Source organism: Triturus cristatus, chromosome 4_1, assembly GCF_964204655.1.
Source record: "Triturus cristatus chromosome 4_1, aTriCri1.1, whole genome shotgun sequence".
Taxonomy (NCBI): Eukaryota; Metazoa; Chordata; class Amphibia; order Caudata; family Salamandridae; genus Triturus; species Triturus cristatus.
The window spans coordinates 973,971,695-973,998,930 of NC_140585.1; the positions used below are offsets into that span (position 1 = coordinate 973,971,695).

Sequence of the window (27,236 nt, forward strand, 5' to 3'; positions counted from 1 at the left end):
TTTTCTGGGGCTAATCGGTCATTCTGTCATCTCCCTCGCTCTCCATCTGTGGAGCCCACCTTCCGATCTGTTCCATGATATTTGCGGGCTGCAGCACTCCGCAGATCATGCCTTACGCGCCATTTGTTTGTCCCGTCCGGCGGAGCTGACTCAAGAGGCAGCCATTTCGCCGTGCGCCCTCTAGCGCCCCCCACCACTCTTTACCTTTGAATCTGAAAGTATCCTGTTGACTGCCAGGTGAGCGCTGAGAAATCCCGTCTTTTACCCTTCCTATAGCTGTAACAAAAGACACATTACTCTTTCCTTAACAAAAAGGGAGATGAGGGGAATTCCCTAGCTCCTGATTGGAGCTCCTGCTAGGGTTTAACATCCTGAGTGGTGTCCGCAATCCTCGGGGAAGCAGTTGAGTCCAGTTGGTGGGCTAAACCTGCTGGTCACGGCAGTAATCCACTTATGTGGGCCACAACCTGGACAATTGGCATGCAGGGTTGCCGCGTGGTTCACTATCTGGCGTAAAATCTTCAGTGGATCGCCATAAACACGCTCCGGCCCAGTTAAGTTAACCGGTGGTCCCTTCTTGGATACAGAGCTGCAGCGGCATGACGATGAAGGCCTGGTGCCTTGCGCATGTGTCAAGAATTCCTGTCATGCGAGGGGAGGAAAACGGTAACCAGCGAAAACGGACTACATCTCCCAGGATGCTTAGCGGTTGAGAGGTTATGTAAACAGGAGAGCTGTTACATAACTCAAGGAAAACACGCCCTTATGTAAACAGGAGAGCTGTTACATAACTCAAGGAAAACACGCCCTTATGTAAACAGGAGAGCTGTTACATAACTCAAGGAAAACACGCCCTATAAAGGGAGGAACCGGGAGGTACAACGCTGTCGGATATTGTGTTTACACCGACGTACCTGCTTAGTGAAGAGCAGTGTTCCGGAGTGGTGCTCCAGTAAGGCAAGAACGGAGGTAGGTCGAGTCGTTACTCCCTGGGCCGTGTCTTGCCCCATCGTCACCTGTGAAGGACCCGGAAGCTCTACCGGATAACCATTGAGCTTCGCTTTTTGACTCGGCTGAGTCAAAGCGCAGTGGCGCTTTTGCTGGTTGGAGTCGTAACTCCCAGCCCGACCAGAGATACAGGGACTGCCAGCTGTAACGCACACCAGGAGGTGTTTGCCGCGTTACAGACTCGGAAGTCCACGGGATCGATCGAGCGGCTGCTCTCGGTTCAGTCTTCTTTGCTTGTGATTGGGGTATCGGTGACGCATCACCAGGAGGTGACTCCGCGTCCCGGTGCAGTCTGAGGAAGAGGTTGAGCGGTTGCTCCCTTCAGGTAGAGACCCCGGCTGGGTGTTTCCCTGACTCCTCGATTCTCCCCAACACTCTTCGTGCCCCTCACAGCCTACCGATTGGCATTGTCGGCCATTTCATTTCTGTCCTCTGTTGGCATACGCCGGGATCGGCGTATATGCAGAGGACGGTTAGGACCATCCGTGCTGTAGGCTGGTAACGTACTTAGCCTGGAGGATTCCAGTGACTATAACCTTTGTTTATTCCTTGTATTATTTTTGCCTTCATTAAAATAACTAAACCTTCACAAGTGGTTGCGTTCTCATTATCGTGTCTGTTAAACGATCCTGAGACTTTCAGGGCGTTACAGCATGGCGCACTTCACACAGCTGAGATCACTGCAGCCCTTTCCTTGCATACGGGGGTCGTCGGACTGTTCCTGCACACAGGCAACGACCTGATCTTCTCACATCCGCTCTGCTCACATCTCACTCAGGAATTCCTCTCAGCAGGGCCTTGCACTGGACCTCACTCCCTCCAACGCTCTCCTCTTACTCCTATGGCACACTGGTCTTGGCAAGCAGGCATGCGATGGTGCTTCATGACAGGTGGTTTTGGTTTCCCTGTGTGATTCCCCCTCACCCAGCAGGGAGACTAGGAGGCCTTGGCCCCGTTCTGATCACAGACAGAAGTCTTGCAAAGCTTCCCCTCCTCCCACAGCCTGTCTAGCTCCTTGGCAGATTACACATTTTTGGGGACTCAACCTCCCCTTCTTCTAGTCCTTTTCCAGACACCATATGTGATTTAGGGTCTGGGTCTTTGAAATTTTATGTTGTGGTTCTGCTTCTTTTGAAGTGGGCACTTCTCCTGTTCATCTCCCTCCATGAAAGAGGTCTGTCACAGCAGGCACAACTCTGAAGCTGATTGTCCACAACATCATTGATGGGAGTGACCAGAGTTTACATCAGGATGTCAGGCACAGTGATATGTGCATCAAAGGGTTAATTTCAGACCCCCAGTCCTACTCTTTATAATCTTCTTATCAGCCCCATCTCCCTTCCTGAGATGTGCCCAGGCCCTTTCCTTGAGATCTATCACTGACTCAAAGAACAGTCTGTTGAGATGTAAAGGAAGCCTCTTCCTTCCCTCCAGTGTGTCCCCACCACTTCACAGGAATGCAGCAAATACACAAACTGTCTGGTGGGATTTCTATCCTCCTCATGTCTTCTCCAGACAGGCCAGGGATCCCCAAAATGGAACTGGGGGTCCTCCATACATTGTGCTATTTCAGGCACACTCCCTCTGTGTACTTGCACAGCACACTTTGGGTCCAGCACTGTTACGTCTATGCAGTGTACCCTTACCTGTACACACCCACTCATTACACACACTCAAACTGCACGCACTGTTCAGCACTGATTAGCTTTTCATGATTTAACCACGGTGTGCTCTTTACAAGCACATAATCTGCCAACACACACACTATGTACACGCTGCACAACACTTCACCCTTCATGTATTGTTCTTCACGCAAGCACACATACACCCAGCACATGCTGTCTCTGCGCACACACTGCACTGCAGTACATCTCTCATGTACTGTATGCCTCTCAGGCATATATCCACCCAGTACATGTACTAACCACATATTACTGCAACAGTACTGTACCCTTTTCCAGACACACATACAATTAATGCAGAGTCAGTACTCCTGTGCCATTAATCGCTCCACACTTACCTGATGTAGGCCAAAGGTAAGTTAAGCACACAGCAGTGGAACTTTAAAAAAGGTTAGTGAGCCTGCAGGTCTAACTCTAGTGACACAGTCAAAAGGTCCTGTTCATGTCTATTGATCACTACACAGTTTGCTCCCACCACCGCGCTTCTGCTGCTTAACACCTGATGAAGGCGGTAACCTTCCACCACTATTAGGGTAGTGCTTTGGGTCCCCTCCCGGTCCAACAAGACCGCAATCCGTGAGACAGGCCTATGTCATGGAACACACCCATGATTCATGTTTGCTTACAGCAAATTTATTTATTTGTTTATTTAATGAGTTTTATATAGCGCTGGCTGGACCCATAGGTATCAGAGCGCTTTACATTCGGTTACGCAATGTTACAGAAAATGATAACAATTGCTCATTCCGTCAAAAATAAGCAACACATTAAAAGAGGAAAGAAAGGTGAGAGGAGGAGGGGGGAGGAGTGTGAAGGGGGAAGGATGAGGGAAAATAAATAGGTTAAATAGGTTACATACTGATTACATAGTCGCAACAAAAGTACAGTCAAGGTGCAGTACAAAAAAAAGACAGTTGCAAGGACATTGGGGAGAGGGGGACAAAAGTAGTGTTAAGAGAGAGGGAGCGGGGATTGGAGGGGATGGAGGAACGGCAGACCAGAAAAAGGGAGAAACATTAGCGGATCATCGGGGGGGAACGAGGGGACAGGGGAGAGGACAAAGGATCAACAAGATGGCAGATCATATCCAGAGGAGTCGGCGGAGATCAGCGACAAAATGGCGGGCAGGGCGAAGGACAAAAGTCACAAAGTCCATAGAAGTGGCCCATGGAGCCCGAGTCAAAAGTGCACAAGGGAAGTCAAAGGGGGGTACGCAGTTCAAAAGTCAAAGGCGGGAGGAAGGGAGAAGAGGCGTGCAGGCTCGGGACCACTGAGGCATCGGTGAAGGCAATTTGCCGGCCGTGGCTCCCATGCCCCCATACCTGGAAAAGGTCTCCCGGGTTTCCGAAGTCGGGGACGAGGTGGAGCACATCCAGGTAGACAGCCGGCATGGGGAGGCAGCGAGGACTGGCAGGCAGCCGATGGAGACAGAGCTGCGCCTTGGCTGGCCCCACCATTATTCACCAGCGGCGACCCGCACCGAGGCAGCGAGCAGAGGGAGAGAACAGCAGCAGCAGAAGGACGAGGAAAGTCTTTCCCCGATGTCCAGCTGGGAAGTTGACGGCCGCGGGAGAATCCAGGCCTGACTCCTTGATAGCCGAACCAGGCAACTCCATTGGGCAAGACGTCTCGAAGTCCCGGGAAGAGTGAAAGTCACGCCTAAGAGCAATCCATCACCATCCGGAGCCATCTGAAGGGGCCAGAGCTGCGCCGAGGTTGAATGAACACCAGAAGGTCGGTGCGCTCTGAGTAAGGCGGACGAGTCTGAAAGAGAGGCATCAGCGGTACAGTAATCCATGCCCCGATGTCCGGCTGGGTAGGAGATGACCTTGTGGGATACCCGGGCCAAACTTCCCTATAGCCGACCTGAGCGGCTCCACCGGGCATCGGCCAAGTCATCTCCGTGTCCGCTATCCGGATACCGGAGAAAATTACGGGGAAAAAGGGGTTAAAGGGGTTTTAGGTCCAGGACAGCAAACACGGACCGGGAGCTCCCAGCCAGAGCTCCTCACCGGGCGGCCATCTTCGTTGATGGAAAGAAAAAAGAAAAGCAATAGATGTCTACATGGCCATCGGGTGCCACATTCTTCCAGTCCAAAAGTTAGGAAAAATCAAATGAAATTTACCAAATACCCTGCTGTTAGCTTCTGCCGTTTGACTCAACTGCTCTGTATAACAGAAAGTGCATGACTACTAGCTGACACAGGCATAGATGAAGGACTGAGAAAACATATGTCTGCCTTCACCAATATCATTGGATAGCAAATACACGTCCATTTTGAACGTCAATGTAAAACGAAATAAACCATGGAGCACAGAGTCTGTGAATCGGGCACTGCACTTATCAATACAAAGCAGGCAACAAATAGAAAGGGGCTGAAAATTAAGCACAGTGTTCGTGAAGCAGGCACCACGCTCCGCTTCAAAGTTTAAAGAAAAAATGTGTCCTGAAACAGAGTGGCATTCATGAAGCGGGTGCCGCACTCTTCAAGATTAAGAGTGCGACAAATACAAAAGGGCTGAAACGTGAAGTGCGACGCCCGTGAAGTGGGTGCTGCGCTCAGCTTCAAAGTAAAACTGCACCATGCACATTACTAGCAGGGAGGTGGGTGCAACCATTGTACAGGGTGCGGGGGAGGCCATTCCCGCTACTGCCACCTTTCACTACACATGGTGATGGGTGTGTGAACAGGTGAAGTGGTGGCAAAGCTCGGGTGCGTGCCAGGGAGTGGTGGGTGGTGGCGGCATTCAACTGCCCGAGGCTCCATGAATCCGTTCTGGGCAGCACTGTATAAGCAGCGAGGGGTGGGAAGTAACACTGCAAATAAGCTGTGGGAGATATTGATGTGGGAATACACGGAGATTAAGTGAACTGCTGGCTGCGAGGAGAGAGCAGAAAAGACTGTAGTGCACTGAAGCAAATTACGACCCATAGTGAAAGAATCCATGTAGCAGGGGTAGTCTCCAGGGCGGAACAAAACAGCCCCAAGGCAGGGCAAATATATGCTATTAACCAAACAAAACAAAGACGAAAGAACCAATAATAAACGATGGGCGTGTTCAAAGCCCATAGACTGAATACCACACGTCTCGAAGACCGTGCATGTGCTGCCTAGGCGAGGCTTAAAAATAAACAAGCATACACATCAACAGCAAACGCAAAAAAATCAGCATTAGGGATCCAGACAATAGTACAGTGGGGCATTCGGGGCAAGGGTCTGTTAGCATGCAGAGGACTTTTCCATCCCAAGAGCTGTATAGACATGGCATCGCATGCAGTTGCAAATCAGACATGGATGATATAAATATGCGGAGTGAGAAGCTCCTAACATGGATAATATTCTTGATGTAATTGGGGTCAAGTCCAGGACAAACCATTATTCACGTTATGAGGCCCATAGGAATCAATGGGAAGCCAGTTACCATTACCGAATCGGTAAATACCGATTCGGTAATGGGGGAGCACATTCAAGGGTGGCAGGGTGTCACATTGACACCCTGTTGCACCCCTGATTCCTGCATGTGTGCACATGTGGCGGACATACGTGCCCTAAGGGCATGTATGTCTGCCACATGGCACAGTTATTTCAGCAAAATATTGCTTTGTGCAATGTATTCGGTATTTAGCACCAACCTATATTTGGTGCTAAATACCGAATTCTTTTCCCTAGACAACACTCATTTGAGTGTTACCTACATATCATTTCAGGATTCGGTAAAATATGCCCCCTACATAGCAAAATCCAAAATACCGGTCGGTAACTGGTTATTTACTGAAAATCGGCCGTTACCGACCGGTATTTGGCTTCCTACATATGGCCCAATGTGTCTAGTTGTGTGTGCCCTGCTCTCGTGTGAGCGACATGTTTCGTGCCATGAATGTCATAAAGATCTGGGCACTCAGGATCAAGGTAAAGCTATCTACACTGAATGGGTAAATGAAAGTCTACATACCATGTTCTCTGGTTGATAACCTGAAATAGTAAAAATTGGGAAAATATTGAAAGTACATAATGGTACAATCATACAGTATCTCATCCATCCTTTATTTGAAATTACCCAAGTGGGCAACTGTGCTAAAAATAAAATAATGAACACACAATGCTATTGCCATATCATACTGTGCAGACCAGTGTGCTACTAATGGTTAACAATATCATGTGTGGGAATATTCAGTGAAATCTCAAGAGCCATGGAAACACATGCAGTCAGGGCAGTGGTAGGACTCACCTATACTGTCGTCAAGTAACTACTTGCAACAGTAGCCGGCAGTTAAAATGGACACCGATTGGGTCCTATGGAAAAATAAAATCGAACAAATACTCAATTGAGCAGGTGGTGTTGGGCGAGTCTAGGTTGGTTGCACAAGAGGCTTCTGGACCACACAAGGAGTAATTGGTCAGTAGTCGCGGTCATAAGACGATGACCAAACCATCGTGAATAAGGACTCAAACCGTGTGTACTGAGGGGTATCAGGGTTGTAATCCTGTTTTGTATAGGCGTCAGAGGGGATACTGGTCATGAACCAATGTAACCCAATGCGTCACACAGACGGGAAGAGTCGGCCGGTAAACCTAAATTAGAACACGGAAGTCAGACGCCACACAGGGTCGATCCAAAGCCATGGATCCGTTACATTCGAGCTGCACTCACCTGAGATAGCGGTCCAGTAAACCTTCGTATCGGGAACCGGAGAAGATGGAAAATTACTCACCGGTGTAAAAACGCGTCAAGCATACGACCTACCCTGCCGCCAGAACTGGGATGGTAACTGGTTACCGGCGAGCGGCGTAAATGAAGCACTACCCTGATGATGTGGGAGGGGTCACGTGAGTCCACACAGTATCGCGTGATTACAGGCACTGTGTGTGTGTTGTAGGAAAAGGTAGTGAGCGCAGCGGCCATATTGAAACATGTCGCTGAGCTGGTTTCTTAGAGAAGGTATTGATCAGAAGGATATGAAACCAATACTCAAACAGAGGTAGAGTAACAAGATAGCGCTATAACATTTCGCTGAGCCGATGTCTTAGAGAAGGTATCGCTTTGAAGAATATATGTATTGAAACCAATACTGAGGTTTACCGGCCGACTCTTCCTGTTTGTGTGACGCATTGGGTTACATTGGTTCATGACCAGTATCCCCTCTGACGCCTATACAAAACAGGGTTACGACCCTGATACCCCTCAGTACACACGGTTGAGTCCTTATCCACGATAGTTTGGTCATCGTCTTATGACCGCGACTACTGCCCATTACTCCTTGAGTGGTCCAGTAGCCTCTTGTGCAACCAACCTAGATTCGCCCAACACCACCTGCTCAATTGAGTATTTGTTCGATTTTATTTTTCCATAGGGCCCAATCGGTGTCCATTTTAACCGCCGGCTACTGTTGCAAGTAGTTACTTGACGACAGTATAGGTGAGTCCTACCACTGCCCTGACTGCATGTGTTTCCATGACTCTTGAGATTTCACTGAAGTTTCCCACACACGATATTGTTAACCATTAGTAGCACACTGGTCTGCACAGTATGATATGGTGATAGCATTGTGTGTTCATTAATTTATTTTTAGCACAGTTGCCCACTTGGGTAATTTCAAATACTGGATGGATGAGATACTGTATGATTGTATTATTATGTACTTTCAATATTTTCCCAATTTTTACTATTTCAGGTTATCAACCAGAGAACGTGGTATGTAGAATTTAATTTACCCATTCAGTGTAGATAGGTTTACCTTGATCCTGAGGAAGTGCCCAGATCTTTATGACATTCATGGCACGAAACATGTTGATCACACGAGAGCAGGGCACACACAACTAGACACATTGTCTCTAGTCCTTCGCCCCTCTCTCTCTTTTAGTCAAGCAGTTTACCTTCTTAATAAACTGGTTGTTAGGACTAACTGACCTGTTTTTAAAAACACAACCCCTCACATCTACACACACCAGGCCCCTCACCCCCACTGCACCTACCGGCAGGAACAAAAGATCCCCGATAAAGAGCCCCGGTCTGGGTGCCCATCAGGTATTGCAGCGCCGACCTGACGAGGGGCAGGCTCATATGATGAAGCATGACACCTAGCTTGCTGGGTGTGTGAGAACCCTAGTTCCGTCAAGGGGAACTTCCCCCTTCCTTCCCCTTTCCCCCCCTTCTCCACGAATGCAAGGGTGGTAATAAGTGAGTCACTCGATTCTACAGTATCCTCCTTTCCTTTTCGTGTATACTAGAGGAACTTCGTACCCTTTTTGTGCATTGCCTTGGCGGGGCATGTACGTTGGACCTCGGTAAACTTGTCCCTGTGTCCCTTTCTTTGATTTAAATGAACTCTGACTACAACCTTGAATGTCTTCCATACTATGTATACATGTGTGGTAGAACTGCAGTGTTGGAAGTACTTTTTAAAAGTATCCCCTAAGGAGTCCCTAAATATGTTATCCAGTAGTAATTCAGGGTGTAGTGTCATGTGGGAAACTGAGACAATCTCCTTACCCATCCCAATCGCATCAGTAGTGGGTTTGGGTCCGAGAGTGTACAAGCATAGTATTCTATCTGTGTAGCCATTCCCACTACAGATGGGGAAGCCAACAATTTGCCCAGTCAAGTGTGTAAATCATGCACCGGGGAATAGAATTAATATTCCCTCGCCAACAAGTTTCTGTGTCTCCAGAGATCTTAAAGGTCCCAATTCTCCCCCGATTCCCTGAAGAAGCTTGCTACGCTACATGCAGCAGAGTCTAGTATTGGGGAGGGTGGGGGTAGAATGGTCAATTGAGATATCCACCACACAGTTAAAGTTGCCTAGTATTGTGGCAATCAAAGCAGAGTCATTTAAAAGTGGCCCTAAGGAATCCAGGAATGGTATTTGGTTTACGGTGGGGACATATATACTTCAAAGCCCTATAAGTGCCCTTCAAGTACCCCCTGTATGGTAGTTTACCTGCCTCCTTTGTCTAGCACCTGTAAAGTGCACCTAAAAGGAACCCTCTCTCGAATCCAAATTAATGTTCCCCAGGTGAAACGAGGCTTAAGTTATTGCAAAGACCTGTCCCTTCCATCTCTGCTGTAGGCTGGTGATCTCATCCCCCATCAAGTGTGTTTCCTGGAGTAGGGCAAAGGCCTCCCCTCTTCGTTTCAAATATGAGTAAACCCAGTGCTTTTTTGTGGCAGAATGCATGCCTCTAACACACTACCCAATAATGGTATAAATAGGTAACAGCAGAGTCATTTGATAGCCAGGAAAGACTCCAGAGTAGTGTAAGCCCGCCTGGCATATGAGGTGCTGTGGGTGTCACAGACCTGTTAACCTCCATCCATGGCCACCCTGCATGTTTGAATGTTTGCCTATGATGTCGAGTCCTGAATGTGCTGTGCCCTTTTAACTTGGTAAACCTATCCACAACTCCCACTTCCCAGGGTGCACTGACTACGGTCAGGTAACTAAAACTCAAATAATCATCAATATGGTGGCAACTCTGCTCAAACTACAAAAACACTCAAGGAAGACTGGTATTGGGCTGCGGGCTGCCATACATCAATATATGCTGTAGCCACCTTACACTCACCATCCTGGGTTTCTAGCCAGCTATACAGTCCTCAACTCTCCCAATTCTTCTTGGGCCCGTGTCACAGGCTTTCCCTCCCTTCCTGAGACCCCTAGTGGCAATGTCAAACATCAGAATGACAGAAGTCAAATATCATCTGCTGTGCATGGGGTCAAGTGCCTGCCTTGTGTAGGACTCTCTAAAGCCAAACCTGAGTCCATGGTAACATGAGATGAGTCCCACATACGATCCCTTGATACCAGGCATTGCGGGCGGCCCACTTGACTCACCACCTCAAAAACTGCCACTCCCAGATCCATCTATCACTTAGATGGACGACCCCCTCGGATCGAACTTTACTGCAGCGCCTGTGTTTCTGCCGTCAGGGCAAGTGGTGACTCTCTGTGCCATCCAGTCCATTCTGTTGTTGCTCAGTCCAGTCCCACATATCCACAGGGTTGTCAAAGAAGAGCAAGTGATCGTCCATGATGAGCTTGAGCCGTGCTAGGAATAAAAGCATGTGTTGGAGACCAAGTTTTCTGAGTGCCCTCTTCGCTTCTGTGGATGTGGCTCACCTCTGCTGGACAGCCAGATTTTAGTCTGGGGATAAAGGTCACCAGACTGTTTTCTACTTCTAGGGGGCCTGCTGTCCATTTCTTTTTCAGCAGAGTGTCCCCGTACCTATAGTTGAGTAATCTGATCATCGCAGGGTGCACCGGAGCCCCCGGCAGCAGAGATTTTGCTGGTACCCAGCGCAGCGTTTCTAGGATGAAGAACTGAGTGAGCCCCTGTGGGGCAACTGTATTTCGCATCCACTTTTCGAGGTAGGCTATATGTCATTGCCTTCAACTACTTCATGGAGACCTTCTATGCGTACATTGTTGCTTCTACTACGGCACTCCACATTCTCTGGCCCTTTGTCTAGTAGGTCTATCTTTTCTGTAAGGGCCATGACCTGAGTTCTGAACTCATCCACCAGTGGGCACACACTGTGCAGGGCAGTCTCGTTAGCCTTCACCTTGTCTGAGAGTTTGCGGTGATCAACGCAGAGAATGTTCATGTCATTCGCCACACTGTCTATTTTGCCTTAGAGAAATTACCCTGGTGGTACTTATGGATTCCAGAATACGATCCAGTTTATCAAGGGTCTGCCTTTCGTTCGTGCGATCCCTTGCCGTTCTGTGTTAAGCACTTGAGGAGGAGTGCTGTCTGGACCCGGCTGAGGTCCACCTCCATGGTCTTTGGTCGATCTGGTAAGACTCATGTGGGGCGACTGTCACAAGAGCCCCTCCGGTGTCGCGCACACCTCCGAATGGGCCCCTCCATGTGTTGTGTGGCTGTGGCTGGGGAAGGGGCCAACAACAACCCCTGTGTGTTAATGGGGGGGGGGGTGAAGAAAATGAAGTGGAGGGCACCATCCCCATTTTATTTCTGAGGTCCCTGTGTAGTCTGTTGCACAAACGTGGCTCATATAAGTCTCCAGGGGTGAAGACTCACCCAGGGTGGCCACAAAGCTGTTCTCCCATCTGGGCACCTCTTTCAATAAACCTCAGCCTTGCCTGAGGCTCTTGTAGGACAGCAATAACATCAGACTGGGTTGGCGCTCTGGCCCGCTAGAATTGCAGGGAGCTTCAGGCCTCCCTCACTCCCACCGCCAGTCCCCAGTCAGTACCTTGCAGCCAGGCTGGCAAATTCTTGAGGCCCGCAGGGCTCCCGGGATTGAAGCGTCTCGAGGGAATCTCTCCTCCTTCAGTTCAGGCATAGGCTTCTCCCTGCTCCCATGCCGGTTCCGGTTGCCATCTTGGATAGGTCCGATTGCTGTCGTTCGTGTTGCGCCTTGCCTCTACGTAGGGTACAAGAGTCATCCAGCTTGACCCCACGCTCTTTGTGGGCTGCATAGCTGTGCTCAGGAGTGCCGGATGGGCCCCAGTGATATCAGGATAACCTATGGATGGGTCGAAGGTGGCCAGAGCTCTCTAATTTGCGTCCATCTTATTGCTCTACTTAGCCACACTGCCAAATTCACTGACAATTTGGGTTATCTGTGTGGGTACCAGGAGGGTGGGAAATGGAAAGTTTACCACACGGGAATTCTGACTGAAACTACTAGATGGCCATGGGCCGGTTGATACTTCCCTGAAAAGGCCACCAAGAAAGCTTACACACTGGAATATTCTCACATGGTCTGTGAGACTAATGAAGAAGGGCTTTCCCCAGGTTGGGTATCATGGCGAAAACCATTAATGATGAAAAATTACAAGGAAGCTCGTTAGATGAAAGCAGGTCATAAGAACCTGTTTAACTGTGTTTGATTAAGGAAATTCTCGAAAAAAAGATTGCCACCAGGCCGTTTATTTACCCGCTCCTTCCTGCATTTTTAAATTCCGGTAAGATAGGTGGCAACCCTCCCTGAAAAACAGCACAAACCTTATACCTAGATTCTCTTGCTGGAGAGGACTTGTTCCAGACCTGTAACCTATAAAACTGGTTGTTGACTTAAAAGGAAAGAAAATCGTTGATCTGCTGCAGACAGTCCATGTCCTGCTGTGTACTGGGCCTCGATAAAGTTCTGTAATTCCAGAGAGAGCTGCTGGCCTTTGCTTAATTCCCAGTTAGCTGGCAATGCTGGAATTCTGTGTTGGGAGAATGAGTCTTCTGGGTTCTGTTGTGAAGCTGCGATTCTTAAGCCCTTGAGTGCTGGTAGACAGACAAGACCCAAAACTTTCTTAGCGCTACATAGCTTGAACAACAGTGGAGTCGAGAGCAGAATTGGGCGCTTCTGGTGTGATACAAAATACACTCTCCTGACATTTATCCAATTCTCCTGTCCAGTTCTATATAGTTGGATTCACGCCAGTGCTCAATCCCATACGTGTTCTAAGTGGGCTCACCGACTAAGTCTGTTGTCTTCAATAGAGTGCCAGTATCATCCTGCTGCCCGCTGCCATCACCTTTTTTGAGTACACGCAGCAATAATTTGACTAGCCTGCAGCCTCCATATATATGTCAATAAACGTGGGTTTCAGGATACTGTTCATATACTATTCCAAGCTCACAAAAATTCGTATGATGCTTCCCAACACCCTACAGTGCAGTGACTTTCCTTGGGACGTACTGGAGCCCCTTCATCTTCATCCAAAAGGTTCTTCATACAAGGACAGTGTCACAGCTGCTCTGATGACCTCAAACAGATTGAACAAAAGGTAGCAAGGATAGGTTCCTGAGGCACACCTTATTGCAAGCTATGGAGAAGAGCAACGATAGCCTATCTGGGTTTCATGTTCCAGTTGTTGCAACGAGAATAGAAGCATTTGAGTCCTCAAACCCCAATCTGTTGCCCTTCATATTGAGGAAAATGCTGCAGAACGAGGAAACCAGACACTGTTGTCTGGGACGTTGAATGAATCATCCACAGTTTTCAGTGTGGTGTTTTCAGTGCCTTTGCCATGCATTAGTCACTGACTAGTATTTTTTCCGACTGGCATTTTTTCAATTGTCACTATTTTCGAGGAGATTGGCTAGAACCGAGAGACTGGTGATGGGTCAGTTGTTACTTGGGTCAGAAGTGCTGCTTCTGGATTTTTTTTTAAAGGGGCTCCACATGACCTCTCTTTAAGTAATACTGAGCTGTACTTTCCTTTACGGGTGGATTGATGATGGTCATCCATAGTACATTTTATTTTGCTAAAGGGGTAACAGCGGGGTCCTAGATGTCTTAGCATTGGCTAAGACTTCATTTAGAAAGGGACTGTCTGGATAAGGAAGAATACCATAAGGCTTTGGATGTTTGTTTCATTTCGGTATGCAACGCTATATTATTTTGTTTTTCAATAGTATCTCTGATGTTGATGATTGTTAAGGGAATTTTTTTTCCCTTTTTTATATCTCATATAATGTTCTATTAGGTGCTAATACAGTCTCTGGAACACAGATAATCAGGTAAACATTTCTGTTACAATAGACATGCAGGTTTTATTCTGAGTATTGTACGTGTGATTCATATGCATAGATCGAAGTGAGATGTCCAAGGGTCCCAAATCTTGGCATTTTTGTAGAGGCAACCTCTCACTGGGTATACAGGTCTCCATGATAGCACACCTGCCCAGCTCTCTGAGCCATTCGTCCACTGGTGGGCCACGGGAAACGTCCAGTATTTTAAAATATGATGTTTGGGTGACAGAAAGCCCAGTCCAATCAGTGTCCTGGCACTTGTTGGGAAAGTTGGCTAGTTTGCTGCAGATCTCTATAAATGTGGGGATTTCAGCTGGCCGTGCCATAATATCTTGGAGTAGGTTAAACATCTTCTTGATCTGGTTACACACCTAAATGGTGTGTGTTCTTTCGGCCTTTTATATGTTGTGGTTGACCGATCTTTCCTGTCTGACGGAATTTAGATTATTTGAAGTTTAGCTGTTCAGATGTTTAGCTCTTCAGAGTGCCATTGGCATGAACGTTTTGTTTGCTTTCTCTTTTCTAAAGGGGGCATTGCTGTCAGTGACTCATTGTGATGTGAGACTCTGGCAGATACATCTTCAGTCAGGTTAGGGGGATTTGTATGTTAGTAGATTGCAGTGCTCAGAACTTCCGTATCAATTTTGTGGAAATTCCTGATGCAAAAAAGCCTCTTTCTTTAGGTGGTCCATATGTATTGTGCCTCATGACACATTGAGAAGGTAATGAGCTTATGGTAACTAGCAACAGTCAGTGTCAAGTGTCGTCGGGCCTGTCAGATATTTTTCATCTGGGTGGAGAAGAGGTTACGTTAAGCTTAGAAGCTTGCATCTACAAACTGTTTCAGGCTTATCATAGCTGTGTCATTTTTGAGTTTCCAGAAGAGATGTAAGCCTACCAGGCAGGTTCTGTGAAGTGTGCGCTATTTACTGGAGGGGGATAAATTACATTCATCTTGATATATTAAGGGGTGTGAGAGTCTGACGTTAACGTTTAGACATTACAGTGATGCATGTTTATGGGTGAGAACAGGCATACAAGTTATTTGTTCTCTGTCCAGGCACTTCATGGAGAGACCATCAGGTAAGAGTATTTGAGTAGTAGGATAAGATGTTTTGTTAAACCAGGATTCTGCCCGTATGAGTGAGTCAAATTTATAGATCTGATTGAGTTATCTAGGCGTAGATTCTTTAACTTTTGAATTCTCTTCAGGTGCCAGTCTGGATCGGGATTTTTTTTTGCTTAACCATACAAGTCCCCTCCAGCACACGGACAACAGTTTCTTCTTTTCTGTGCTGCAACGTGGATCGGAAGAACCGTATCTCTGGCCATTTTTTGGCCTGCTGTGATGAACTATGCCCTCTGGGTTTAAGTCTTGTGGGTCGTGTGCTCGCAAGATGTCGGATATGGACCCACTCTCTATCTGTATGTGTGCCTGGATGAGCACCAGGACGCGACGACTGTGACACCCGTCAGTGGTTGATACCGAAGACGCTGTGGGAGCAGCGCATAAAGCTTCTGACAGCGCGGTTGTCGCCGACTTCCAGCTCACGTCGTCGGTCTTTCTCATGTGCGAGAGGTCATTCCAGGGAGCGCTGCTCTTCACACCGTGGTCAACTGCAACATTCCCAGTCTCCGTCAACATCACACGGTAAGTGGCGTCGCAAGAGGTCAAAGGCCTGGTCCTCTGTGGCGGCTTTGACTCGCGATGTGGATCGCAAAGGTTTCTCTAGCCCTAGTGCTGAGACTCTCGCACCGGGATCACTCTTGAGCCTCCTGGTTTTCCCTGGAGCCGGGGTGGCCTGGAAGCAGATGCAGAAGCTCTCCATCTGGTCTTTGGACCCTTGGTTCCCTCTGGAGCACCTGCGGGCCCCAGCAGGTTGTAGGCCCCGTAACTGCATTATTGCTGGCGGGTTCGCGCTCTGCATAATTTCCAGCTGCGGACTCTGAGGCGCCAGTGCACGGTCCTTCGGTGCCACCGATGGCGTTGGTCGACTCCGGCACGACGCCGGTCGGCTCCGGCGTGACGTCGGTCGCTATTACGGTGCCTGTCATTGCGGCCCCGGTAGACTCCGAGCTGGAGTCAGTGTGCACTGTAGAGCCAGCTTCGCTGCGACTCCGGATATCTGAACAGATACCGGCTGACGCCTCCCCTCCTTCCAAGGTGGACGTCGGCACGGCATTGCCTTGACGCCGTTTGGCACTGTTTATGGAGCCGTTTGCTGCGTCGGTCATTTCTGTGAAGGATCCATAAAGCCTGTTAGGGGAAGGTTGTGAGGAGATGACCCCCTTGGAGCAGCCAGTGGCCCCTTCTGGGTTGGACAGCTGGATTGTGGAGCTGGGTGAAGCGAGCGGGCTAGATTTGTCCCCTGCTTCCTCCTTTTTGTCACCTCCTGGCCTTGCCTCGGAAGCCAGCTCCTCTTTGGCAGAGGTTTTTTTACGAAGTGGCTGATGTCTTGCATCTCACTCTGCCTACTGTGGAAAAGGCTACAGACCTTCTTATTGAGGTCCTTCATCCCGGTCCGTCGGGGGTTGAGCCTGTGCACCCTTTTTGTAAGGCCCTTACTGACATTTTATTGGGAGCATGGACAAAACCGGAGTCAGGTGTGCCAGTGGACCGCATTATTGCCCACATGTACATTCCTGACCCTGGTGGCTCCTCTTGCCTTGTCCGGCAGCCGACCCACCACAGCTTTGTGGTCCAGGCCATTATGACGTCCCCTGAGATGGAGAACCTCCATCATTCCCCCCTTGATAAAGAGTCCAGGGAACAGGATTCTTGCGGGAAGCAAATTTTTACCTAAACTAGTGTGGCTTTACTCTCTACTAATACGGTCTGCGTCCTCGGACGTTTTCTCCATACCTTGTGGAAGTCTTTGGACCATCTTTTACCCTTGTTCCTAACAGGCTAACAGGCTAACAGGGTCGAGTTGCATTTGTTGATTTCAGATGGTCGTCAGGCAGCCAGACTGCTGATCAAGTGTGGAATGGATTCCACTGACTCCATTGGGTGGGCCATGGCGTCTGCTCTGGCTTGCGCCGGCACGCATGGCTCCGGGCATCTGGGTTTTTGGAAGCTGTCCAGTCTGTCTTGATTGACATGCCATTTGATGGCGTAAATCTATTTGGAGCCCAAGTGGATGCAGCCCAACGCAGGTTTCGGGCTAGTCCGGGTGGGTCAGACCCATAGCCTGTCTCCTCCCTCCTTTTTCAATTTACATGGATATGGGGTACCCTGTTCTGCGGGCCTCCCTCCCTTTTGCCTGAGTTGACTCAGTCTGCAACATTTTTACACCACAAATTCTATTGGTGGAGCCATAGCTCATTCTGCTGCTCTTTGCTGACACGCTTTGTTGCGGAAGTCGAGGTTCCTCGAGTCTGTTCGGGTCAGTATGACCTTTAATGGTGTTTATTTGACAGCGGTGCGGATTCAGAGTTACAACGCCTCATGGCTGGTCGCTTGTAGTGTGGACTTTCAGGTATTTTCCTTCCCTTTTATACAGCCACGGTCATGGATCTTTAAGTTGGGTAAAGGTTTATTTACTGCCTTCGCTGTTGTTCTTTGTGGTGTTGAAGTATTAAGCACTTCTTCTTTCGTACTGGGAGAGTGTTTGCATCCGGATTTGACTATTTTTGATCTCCAGATGGTGCTTGCAGCTGCATAGCTGTTTTCTTCTTTTATTTTACTCTGATGAGGAGCTTAGTCTCAAGAGTTCATACCTTTCTTGGTATACTTCTTACTTTATGTGGTGTATGGTCTTTCTTGGACTATATTATATGCCCTTTAGGGGCCATTATGGTGGGCTCATAGCCATTATTTTTCTTCGGTGGTGCCTTTCACTCTCGTCTGGTTTTTCTTAACCAGGGTATTTAGTGCAGTTCATTTTCTCTTTTTGGGCGGACTGTATATGTATTATGAGTGTTTCAATTTCTAAACACCATAATAGTATTCTTTTGAATACACAGGTTCATGGCTCCCCCCTTTCTTGGAGGGCATAGGTAATTCCTTTGTTCGATCTTGGAACATGCCGATGTAAGCTCAATACCTTAGACTATCTTAGAGGCAGTGTCTGAAATGGTTAAGGCTGTTTTCAGTCATGCGCTACATAATAGGATATCTTTTAGGATAAGAAGGTCTTATTATTTTCCTACAATGTTCTTGCATATGTGTATCTGTCTAAGGATAGATATTACTGTTTTTTTGTATGTATGTATCTAATTTTCTTTTTGGTACTTAACAGTCCTGGAGAAATCATGGCTGTTGCTTCTTGAAGAAGTGTAAAATAAATGTATGTATGTATGTATGTACGTGGCGTACCGGTTGACTAACAATCAAATTTAGTTTTGGATCACAAGTGTGATTGCATTTGCTTGCTGCTGGCAAGGGGTCCGTTTTACAGGAGGCATTATCTTAATGCCAGGTTACCTGTGGTTATGATACTTTTGGTTCATGTCACCTAAGGTGGTTTGTTGTTGGGTGCGGAACTTTTTCTATAATATTATAAAGTATTTTGAACTGGTTTTTCAGTACTGTTTCACCATTATGTATACAGTGTATATATGGCTGTGTGCATGTGTTACACATATTTGGTTTAAAAAACAAAAAAACAAAAAGAGAGCAAGAAAACAGAAAAAGGTTTTTAGTGCGAGATGCGGTTACTTCTTTCCTTGTTTCCCTTTGGTGCCTCGAGGTGTCCATGACTCGAGGTCCTGTTCAGACTGCCGGGCCATGGCTCTGAAAGCCATGCGGGGACTAGCTTTGTAGATCTTTGCGGTTCGGCAGGGAACATTGGCCAGCGAAATTTCAAGAGTTGTCGGGCCACTCGGAGTCTCTGGTGGAATATACCTGTGATATACATACATATTTGTGGCGAGATTTTATACATTGGGATATTTAATTAAACCTATACCAGATTCAAAGCTCTCTGGTGTCATATTTTAAAAACATTTTTACAATGTAGGATGTAACCTTCGGGTGGTCATTTTGTTCTAGCAAATGTTCTTTATACCAGGGAAGTATTATTGTTCTCCTTTCATGGTGTGCAGATTATGTCTACAGTTTTGTATTGAGGTTCATTCATCTTAGTAAAATGAGGATGATTTCTGGGAGTCCTTCTTTATGGATTTTATCAGGGTGGTTTCTTGCTGATATTTCTTTATTGATGTGAAGAATACGGATTACAAGGCTTTTGTCTTGTTCTTGATCCTTTCGGTCCATAAGCTGTTTTTCCCCTTGGGAGTCAGGAGGGGGGGATGGGGGGGATGATAGCATCTGATAACTGTCCGATGGTTATTTAGGGGTTTCCCCCTTTTCCCTCAGGAATCAATTTTTTTCGGGCCTATGGGGTGGTTTATTATTTATGTATTCTGTGAAAGTGATCAAAGGTACTGTTAAGATCCAGGCCCTTTTCCCACTATTCCTACGTACATTTAGTCGGTTGTTGGTTTTGACCAGCTGGTTCTCTTTGAGAACTGTTGTAGGATTAGTTTGCGGACCCTCTGGTGGGTATAGCTATGGTATTTAATGCAAAAGTTAAGGAATCTTCCGCTAGATGTATCTATCAGATGTACACATTACTTACTTTCGGTACCGTAATATCTGGCAGAGACACCGTCTAGCTGCAGATTCCTTAACGCCCTGCCCATCCTTCCTGCTCTGCGAAAGACCTATGAGACAAGGGGTTATACCCTGTATAAATACTGGTTTGTATATCAGTGGTCACTATCTCATCTAATGGTGACTTAGCAAACATTTTGTTGTTGTTTCATGGGTTTTATATGGGTATGGCCATGCCTCTCACTTCTATTGGTGAGTGGTCTGTAGAGTGGATGCTGTTCCCCCTTTTAAGGATGGTTCTGCTTCAGGGTGCAGGGTTTCACATAGCCTAAGCATCGTTGATTAATGTGGGTTTTTTAACTTAAATCTTTTGGATGGTATTGGCGTAGCATTTCATGTTGTTCTTAATTGGTGTTTTAAAAGATTTTGATCGTTTTTGAGCACACTGCTTCCACAGCGAGTCTCTAGAGTGGCTCCGTGTTCTGGTGCGGAAGATTTCACAGAAGAAACTGTCGTCCGCGCGCCGGAGGGGACTTATGGCTCCACTGACTTTATGACCGAAATCAATGTCATTCCGGAGCCGTACAACGCCATCCCACGGCGCGCAGAGGTACTGCAAAACAAATTCCAGATCCAGACTAGCACCTGAGGAGAATTAAAAAGTTAAGGAATCTGCGGCTAGACCGTGTCTCTACGTTACTGAAGGCAAGTAACTTGTACTTTAAGACTAGAATAGTAATATTTTCAAGACTATGAAACTTGGGTTATTTCTTTACATAGCCATACCACATCAACATGCCATTCAATTACAAATATGTACATAGGGATGATGTTTCCGAGCACCGTAATGCAAAGTTTTAAATGCAAACATTGTTCTATTGCAGTAATTGCCGAATGCAGTTAGCGCTGTACAGCCAGCTCGGAAGCTTTCAACTCACTTGACTGTGGATTGCGGTACAGTCTCTCTGACTTGGAGGAACACAGAAGTGCCTCTGCCAGTTCCAGCTGTGTGATATGTCTACTCCAGTGTTGCACGTGCTCCAGGTGAGGTCACTGTACAAGAGGATCCTGATGCTGCACAGGGCACTCCCCCTGGACCTAAAAGCTTTAGGAGATCAGTATGTAAAGGATGAATTTAGAAGGCATAAAACTGTAAACCCTACTGAAGCCAAGCGGTTCATGAAGGAATGGGAGTCCTACGCGTCCTTGTTGGCCCAACAAGCCAATGAGAGGTTGAGCAATCCAGTGGCTAATGTGCACTTTGGAAATAGTCTCCCAGAGCAGAAACTTGAGGACCTCACAGAAGAGCAGCTTGGACAGTTGCATGAACTCATGCAGGAGGCCACCAAGCCAAATAGGCAATTTAATATTCTCGATGACACAGACCAGAAAAAGTAGAGCATGTGGTAAATAAAAAATGAATGTAGCCTATTTCTGATTCATTTTACTCCTTTCTATGCTTAAACCAATTATTACAATCATGTTTGAATATTTTGTATACATACAAACAACAAGGCAGCCACCTAAATCCAGTTACAGCATAGGGTAAGTAGCAAGAACATCCGTAAGGAGAGAAATTACATGTTCTTCCAGGTGGAGCACAAAGGTGAAAAAGTATAATAGTGGAGCCACTCCGATAGTCATAATGCTTGCCAAATACCATGTCAGTAGTATCCCAATCTGTCCCGTCCAATCCTCACACCATCCATGTTTACAAACTTTCCTATCGAACATGTAGAGCATCACGTAGATCCTCTTACTGAGCAGCTCCCACTCAACCTAGTCAACCCCTGTCTCTCCCATAAGGGTCCGCGCATTCTTCACCATCAACTGACATGCAAATCAAGTACACTTGATATGGGCCCCATATATGATGTGGTCTATTGCATATCGGCATGAGAGCATTATAGGTATCTGACTGTGTGTTGCAATAGGACATGTCAGTGTACCGTTCTGACATTGTTGGCAAAGGGCCCTTCATTCATCGCATAGCGATTCACGGCCTCGCCAATTAGAGGCACAACGCCACCAGCTGTCGAGACGTCTTTGGCAGATCACGATCATATCCCAGTAAAGCTACCAGTGGTGCCACTGGCAGCAGTACCTCCACGATATCTTGCAACACTTCAAACACTGCCGTCTAAAAACGACAAACCCCAGGACAGAACCAAGCCAGGTGCGCAAAGCCAGCCCCCTCGACTCCACTTCTCAAGCAGTGATCATCATCTCTTAGCCCATATGTAGGTAGTCACACCAGGGTGTAGTATACTCAGTTAAGGTATTTTAAGTGCACCAAGCTGTGCCGCCCGTTCTGCAAAATGTTTTTTGTTACCAAACAGCAATATGTCCACTGTTTCTCTGTAATTTCTATGCCCAGGTCGTCCTGCAACTCCTGCCGTGGCTTTGGGAGTATCAGGTCTCCACTTACTCTCATGAGCTTATATGATGTGGATATCCCCTGGCGGGGGAATTGAGTCTGCAATAGGTACGTCAATAAGACCATTTCATGTGGTTCCGATATCTAGTCCCCCAGTAGTGCATGTAACGATTGGCGTGCCCGGTCATAGTGGTATTTGGTCAGTAGTGTTATATGGGTGTTTTTGATTGGATCTGTTCCCAGGTACTAATCAACCTCTCTGTAAAGAAATCCCCCATGCAGTGTATGTTAAGCGCACATAATGCCTGTAGTATTGCCCTGTGTTCTCCCAACAGAAAGCATTCACACCACTCTAAGGGCAACTTCAGGGAATAGTGGTTTCTTCAGGCTATATCTTGTGACACGCATGGGGTCAGTAGTATGGAATCGGTGTTGTGGCTAACCCAATAAGTATTGCAGGAGTGTTAGTGGACTTGCTTCCTCACTGTCCTAGTACAGGTGAGCTAATTCCGGTGGTCCGTGCAGCCAGTAATACACATGCAAAGTCTGCACTGCTCTATAGTATGCCTCAAGATCTGGTGCATCAAGCCCTCCCGCTGAATAGGGTAGAACCAGCATAGACCATTGGGCGCAGGGTTGCTTTCCAGCCAGATCAATAAGGTGCGTATATTGTGGAACAGTGTCTTTAGCAATAGAATCGGTATATTGGAATCTCAATCATTTTCATAATAGCTATGGGGCCTAGAAACGGTAGAGGCTGCCAAATCCACCACTCTATTGCCTCAGAAAGCCGCTGCACAGCTCGCCCATAGTTTTCCTGTATTACTTTCTCTGGGTTAGTATGTGCGTTGACCCCCCAAATAGCACACAGACTCGGTAGTCCTCGCAAGCGGGAACTCCTCCTGAATAGGCGTGGTCTGTGCAGTGAGTGGAAATATAAGTGATTTATTCCAGTTTATGTTTAGTCCTGAGTGGCCACTGAACTTCACTACCTCACGCAGTACTGGTGACAAATTGTGTTCGGGATCAGGCACATATAGCAGCGTATCATCTGCATATGCAGAGATTAGCAAATTATAATATGGGAATCTAATGCCGTGGTAGGCATAGTATTCACGCAAAGTGCAAGCCAATGGCTCCGCCACCAGGGCATACAGAAGTGGCGAGAGCGGACATCCCTGCCTCGTGGCCCTCGTGATAGCAATCGGAACTGACAATAAGCTGATCACTCCACTGATCATGCCACTGGCTTCGTATATAGAACCTGGACTAGCTTCAAGAATATGTCCCCGACTCCCACCCGCCTCAACACAGCAAACATAAAGGTTCACTCTACAGAATCAAATGTTTTTTCGGTGTCTAAAAAGATGGCCACAGCACGAACGCCGGTGTCGATCTGGGAAATGGTGCAAAATAAAGTGATCATCCTGGGACAAACCCAGACTGTTCCGGACCTGCAATCCTGGGAAGTAAGGGAGCTAGCATATTTGGCAATATTTTAGCAAAAAAGCTTAATGTCAGTATTGAGCAATGACAAAGGCCTATAAGAAGAGCACTGTTCCGGCATCTTACCCGGCTTTAATATCGTAATCAGCAATGCCTCACGCATAGTTGGAGGCATAATGCCTTCGCAGGTCATCTCCTTGAACAGACTTACTAGGTGCGGAATAAGTTTGTCCTGCTAGGCCTTATAGAAGGCTACAGTAAGACTATCAGACCCAGGCGCTTTATCACTGGGCATGTCTATGCGGCAGCAATCTCAGTAGGGCGGAGGGGGGCCATAAGCCTCTCTCAGTGAGCATTAGAGAGCCACTTCATAGCAATATAAGATAGGTAGTCATACACAGCCTCTTCAGTATGTGTAAGTCGCGAGGTGTACAACTCAGCGTAGTAGATACAAAATCTTTCTACCACTTCAGTTGCTCCACGAACTGGCTCCCCTTTTTCATCATGTACCAGTGGCACTTCATTTTCTTCCCTGTTAGGATGGACTAGGGCCGCCAATGTGGCACTCTCTTGTTCTCCATATACCCTAGCAGTAGCGTATTTCCCTAAGTGTGTCATCTCATTTTGAGTTAGAATGTTGTATTCGTCCAATTTAACCCTAATCTGCGCTAAGACCTGGAGCTCAGTCCACACCTGAGACCTGTACTCCAATGCATCTAATTCTTTCTCCAGCTTCTGTAATTGGTCTCTAAGGATCTGATCACCCTAGCGTGCTTTGAAATGGTGATCCCACGAATATAAGCTTTAAAGGCCTCTCGGATAGTAGCCATATGGGACACACTCCCCAGATTAATGCGAAAGTAGTCATCTATCGCCTACTCCAGTTCCTCTCGGAACACTTTGTCCAACAGTGAATATTGCGGAAAGCGCCAGGTGAAAGCTCTTGGTTGCATATCCCCAACTTTCAAAGTCAATGTCACTGGTGAATGATCGGAGTATGCGCGAGGCAAATACTCATATTGGCCTATGAAGGGCAATAAGCTACGGGAAACCAGACACTAGTCAATGCGGCTATGAATGTTGTAAGCAGAGGAGTAATGGGTGTATACCCTGCCCTGTGGAGAGCGAGAACGCCAAGCAACCAACAATCCACTGGCCTCAGTGATTGCAGCTATAGAGCGGGCAGCCGCTGAAGGTTTCCTCTAGACCAATCCAACTCTAGGGACTGCACACAATTAAAACCCTTTCCCATAGCTGCGGTTTGTTGCCGTAATGTGCTATCTTACTGTGTAGGGAGTGATAGAATTGCGGGTCATTGTAGTTGGGGCCATAAATGCCTATTAGAAGCGCATCAAAATGTACTTTATGACAACGAACCACCACATATCTCCCCCCCCCCTAAATCCACATATACTTCTTACAGTCTAATGCCTGACCTGCGACTTACCCAGACCAGAACTGCCTATTGCATGTGAAGTAAACCCCACAGCAATGCACGCGTCCCTCATACTACGTTGGGAAAGCATCCCGGTATGGGGTGCCAAGTGTGTATCCTGTAAAATAGCTATGTCTATTTGGTGACGCTGCAGGTACAATGCAACCTTTCGTATCTTTCGATTGTCGTTCGATTGTCGTTCAGGCTTCTGACATCCCAAGTTTAAAAGCTAAGCGTGGCTCCGCATGCAGATGATAATTCTATAGTGTCTTTCTCACCTCTTATCTCCCACCCCTCTCACAAACAAATCAACGGCGTTACTCAGCAGTACCCTCCAAATCCTCCCAGGGCTGCATTTAAAAAACAACTGTGAATAGTACAGTCCCTCCTCCCCCACGCCTTGTCCCCAACGTTTGACACAGCATATTTTTACCCACACTCATAGTCCTCCCACACCCAAACAATATACCCCACACAAAAAAGTATAGACCGTACATGAGGGCAGAAATAACCCGAACGCCACTTCATGGCCAAAAGTTGCAAGTATGCTGTCAAACAAATATGTCATCGCACCATAGTATAAATCGTGCATAATTAGCATGTAACTTACCCCCGGGGACCTAGTAATATTGGACACCAGATGAACAAAGAGAACTGTGTCATAGCATAACTCGCACCACAGCATAAATTAAGATGTGCATCGAGTGAGTAGTTCAGCTCAATGACCCCCCCCTTCCGTCCCACTCCACTTCAATTAGCAGGAACATACAGCAGTACAGGCACCTATTCCTCAACAGGCAGTTACACCCAAAGTACACCGTGCTCACAGTGTATCAAGTATCTAAAACAGTAATAGTTCAGGGGCAAAACAGTAAGCAAACCCATTAGTCCTGCTGATCTAGTTCGCTGGTGAAAGTCTGGTCATCCGCTTTGTGTTCCGGTACACGCCTATTAACCTTAGTTGCTTTGCACTTAAGTACTTGTTGCAAGCTTTTGGGGTTGGTGAAAATCCTAGGCTTCCCCTCAACTATTACCCGTAGTCGCGCCAGATACAGCATAGCATAGACCATGTTGAGCTCTCGAAGTTTCCGTTTCACCGGTACAAACTGTCTCCACGCTTCTTGCACCTGTGACCTGAAGTCTGTAAAGATTGAAAGCACAGATCCCTCATAGCGGAGTGTTTGGAGCTCCGGGGGGGGCCGCAAACTGCATCCCTGTCTCTGTAGTTAAGCAGCCGTGCTCTTATTGGGCGAGACGGCACACCCAGTGCTGGCTGCAGAGTCAACGAGCGATGCACACTCTCTACTATGAATTCGGTTGAGAAGACATCACGACCCAGCAGAATTATAAGTAACCTCTCCACGGAGGTCTCCATGTTCCCCGTAGCAGTGAACTCAGCCAGGCCCACTACGCAAAGATTGTTCCTTCTCGAGCGAGCTTCCAGATCCTCCTTTTTGCTCTGCAGAGTCGCCAGGAGTTTCTCTATTTGCTTGTGCACCCCCGTAGATTCGGCATGCAGATGCTCAGCTCACACACCCTTCTTTCAACCATATCGAGCCTCTCTGCATGCTTGTCAATTAGTTCAGACATTGGATCCATGCGATAAAGGGAGTCAATTTTGCCATCAACAGTAGCTAGACTCTGCTGCATTGTTAGCAGGATTTGTCGCAGGTCTCCCCCAAGATCAGGCCCCGGGGCGCCTGCATCCTGTTCTGGTGATGCCGTATCTTCCTCATGCGCCCTTGTACACTTGCCCTGTTCAAAATGCAGCTTGGGCTGGCATTTATCAGGCTTTCCCATTGCGGTTGTCAAATGCGCCCACACACTTAATTCGGATAGTGTCCTACAATTGTGTTGTACAGTCCAGTATGGACGAGAGTCTGCAGCACTGTCTTCTCTGAGCTCAGGTCTCACTCTTCCACGCTCTTAAATCCACAACACAATAGGACAAGCCATGGGGCTGGCCATCAGCACCCAATCTTAGATCCAAGAAGGAGACAAAGTACCTGTTATGGTGCCCCTGGGCCGCCTGTCTGATCCTCCTCCAAGAAACCAGTGAACCCCGCCAAAAGATGCACCACCTCCGTGTATTGCAGCAGGGGAAGGCTGGTCCTCCTCCATATGTCACACCCTCCACAGCAGTCATCCTGGACCCGGCACCTACTCCACACTCACTGAGTCTAGCAGGTCGGGGGGGCGGCCCAGTAATCCCTCCAGGCCGCCCGCCAAATATTTT

At 47.5% G+C, this 27,236-nt stretch overlaps 2 protein-coding genes across 4 annotated transcripts in view; both read left to right on the forward strand.

Moving 5' to 3' along the window:
- The first annotated feature begins 20,648 nt into the window (after positions 1-20,648).
- BBS10 (Bardet-Biedl syndrome 10) overlaps positions 20,649-27,236 on the forward strand; it is a 93,120-nt gene continuing 86,532 nt past the window's right edge. Inside the window, exon 1 of one of the 3 annotated variants that reach the window (XM_085653863.1) lies at positions 20,649-20,786. The gene's annotated coding sequence lies outside the window, so the exon portion shown is untranslated. The remainder of the gene's footprint in view (positions 20,787-27,236) is intronic. The other 2 variants (XM_085653865.1, XM_085653864.1) reach the window with 2 other exon arrangements.
- SDHAF3 (succinate dehydrogenase complex assembly factor 3) lies at positions 20,757-21,164 on the forward strand. The gene has a single exon (XM_085653866.1). It carries the CDS (start codon positions 20,757-20,759, stop codon positions 21,138-21,140), a length of 384 nt encoding a protein of 127 aa, XP_085509992.1. The 3' UTR covers positions 21,141-21,164.

Excerpts from the sequence above, each read along its gene's own strand:
- SDHAF3 (XM_085653866.1), top strand. The coding sequence starts at position 20,757 with ATGTCTACTCCAGTGTTGCACGTGCTCCAGGTGAGGTCACTGTACAAG.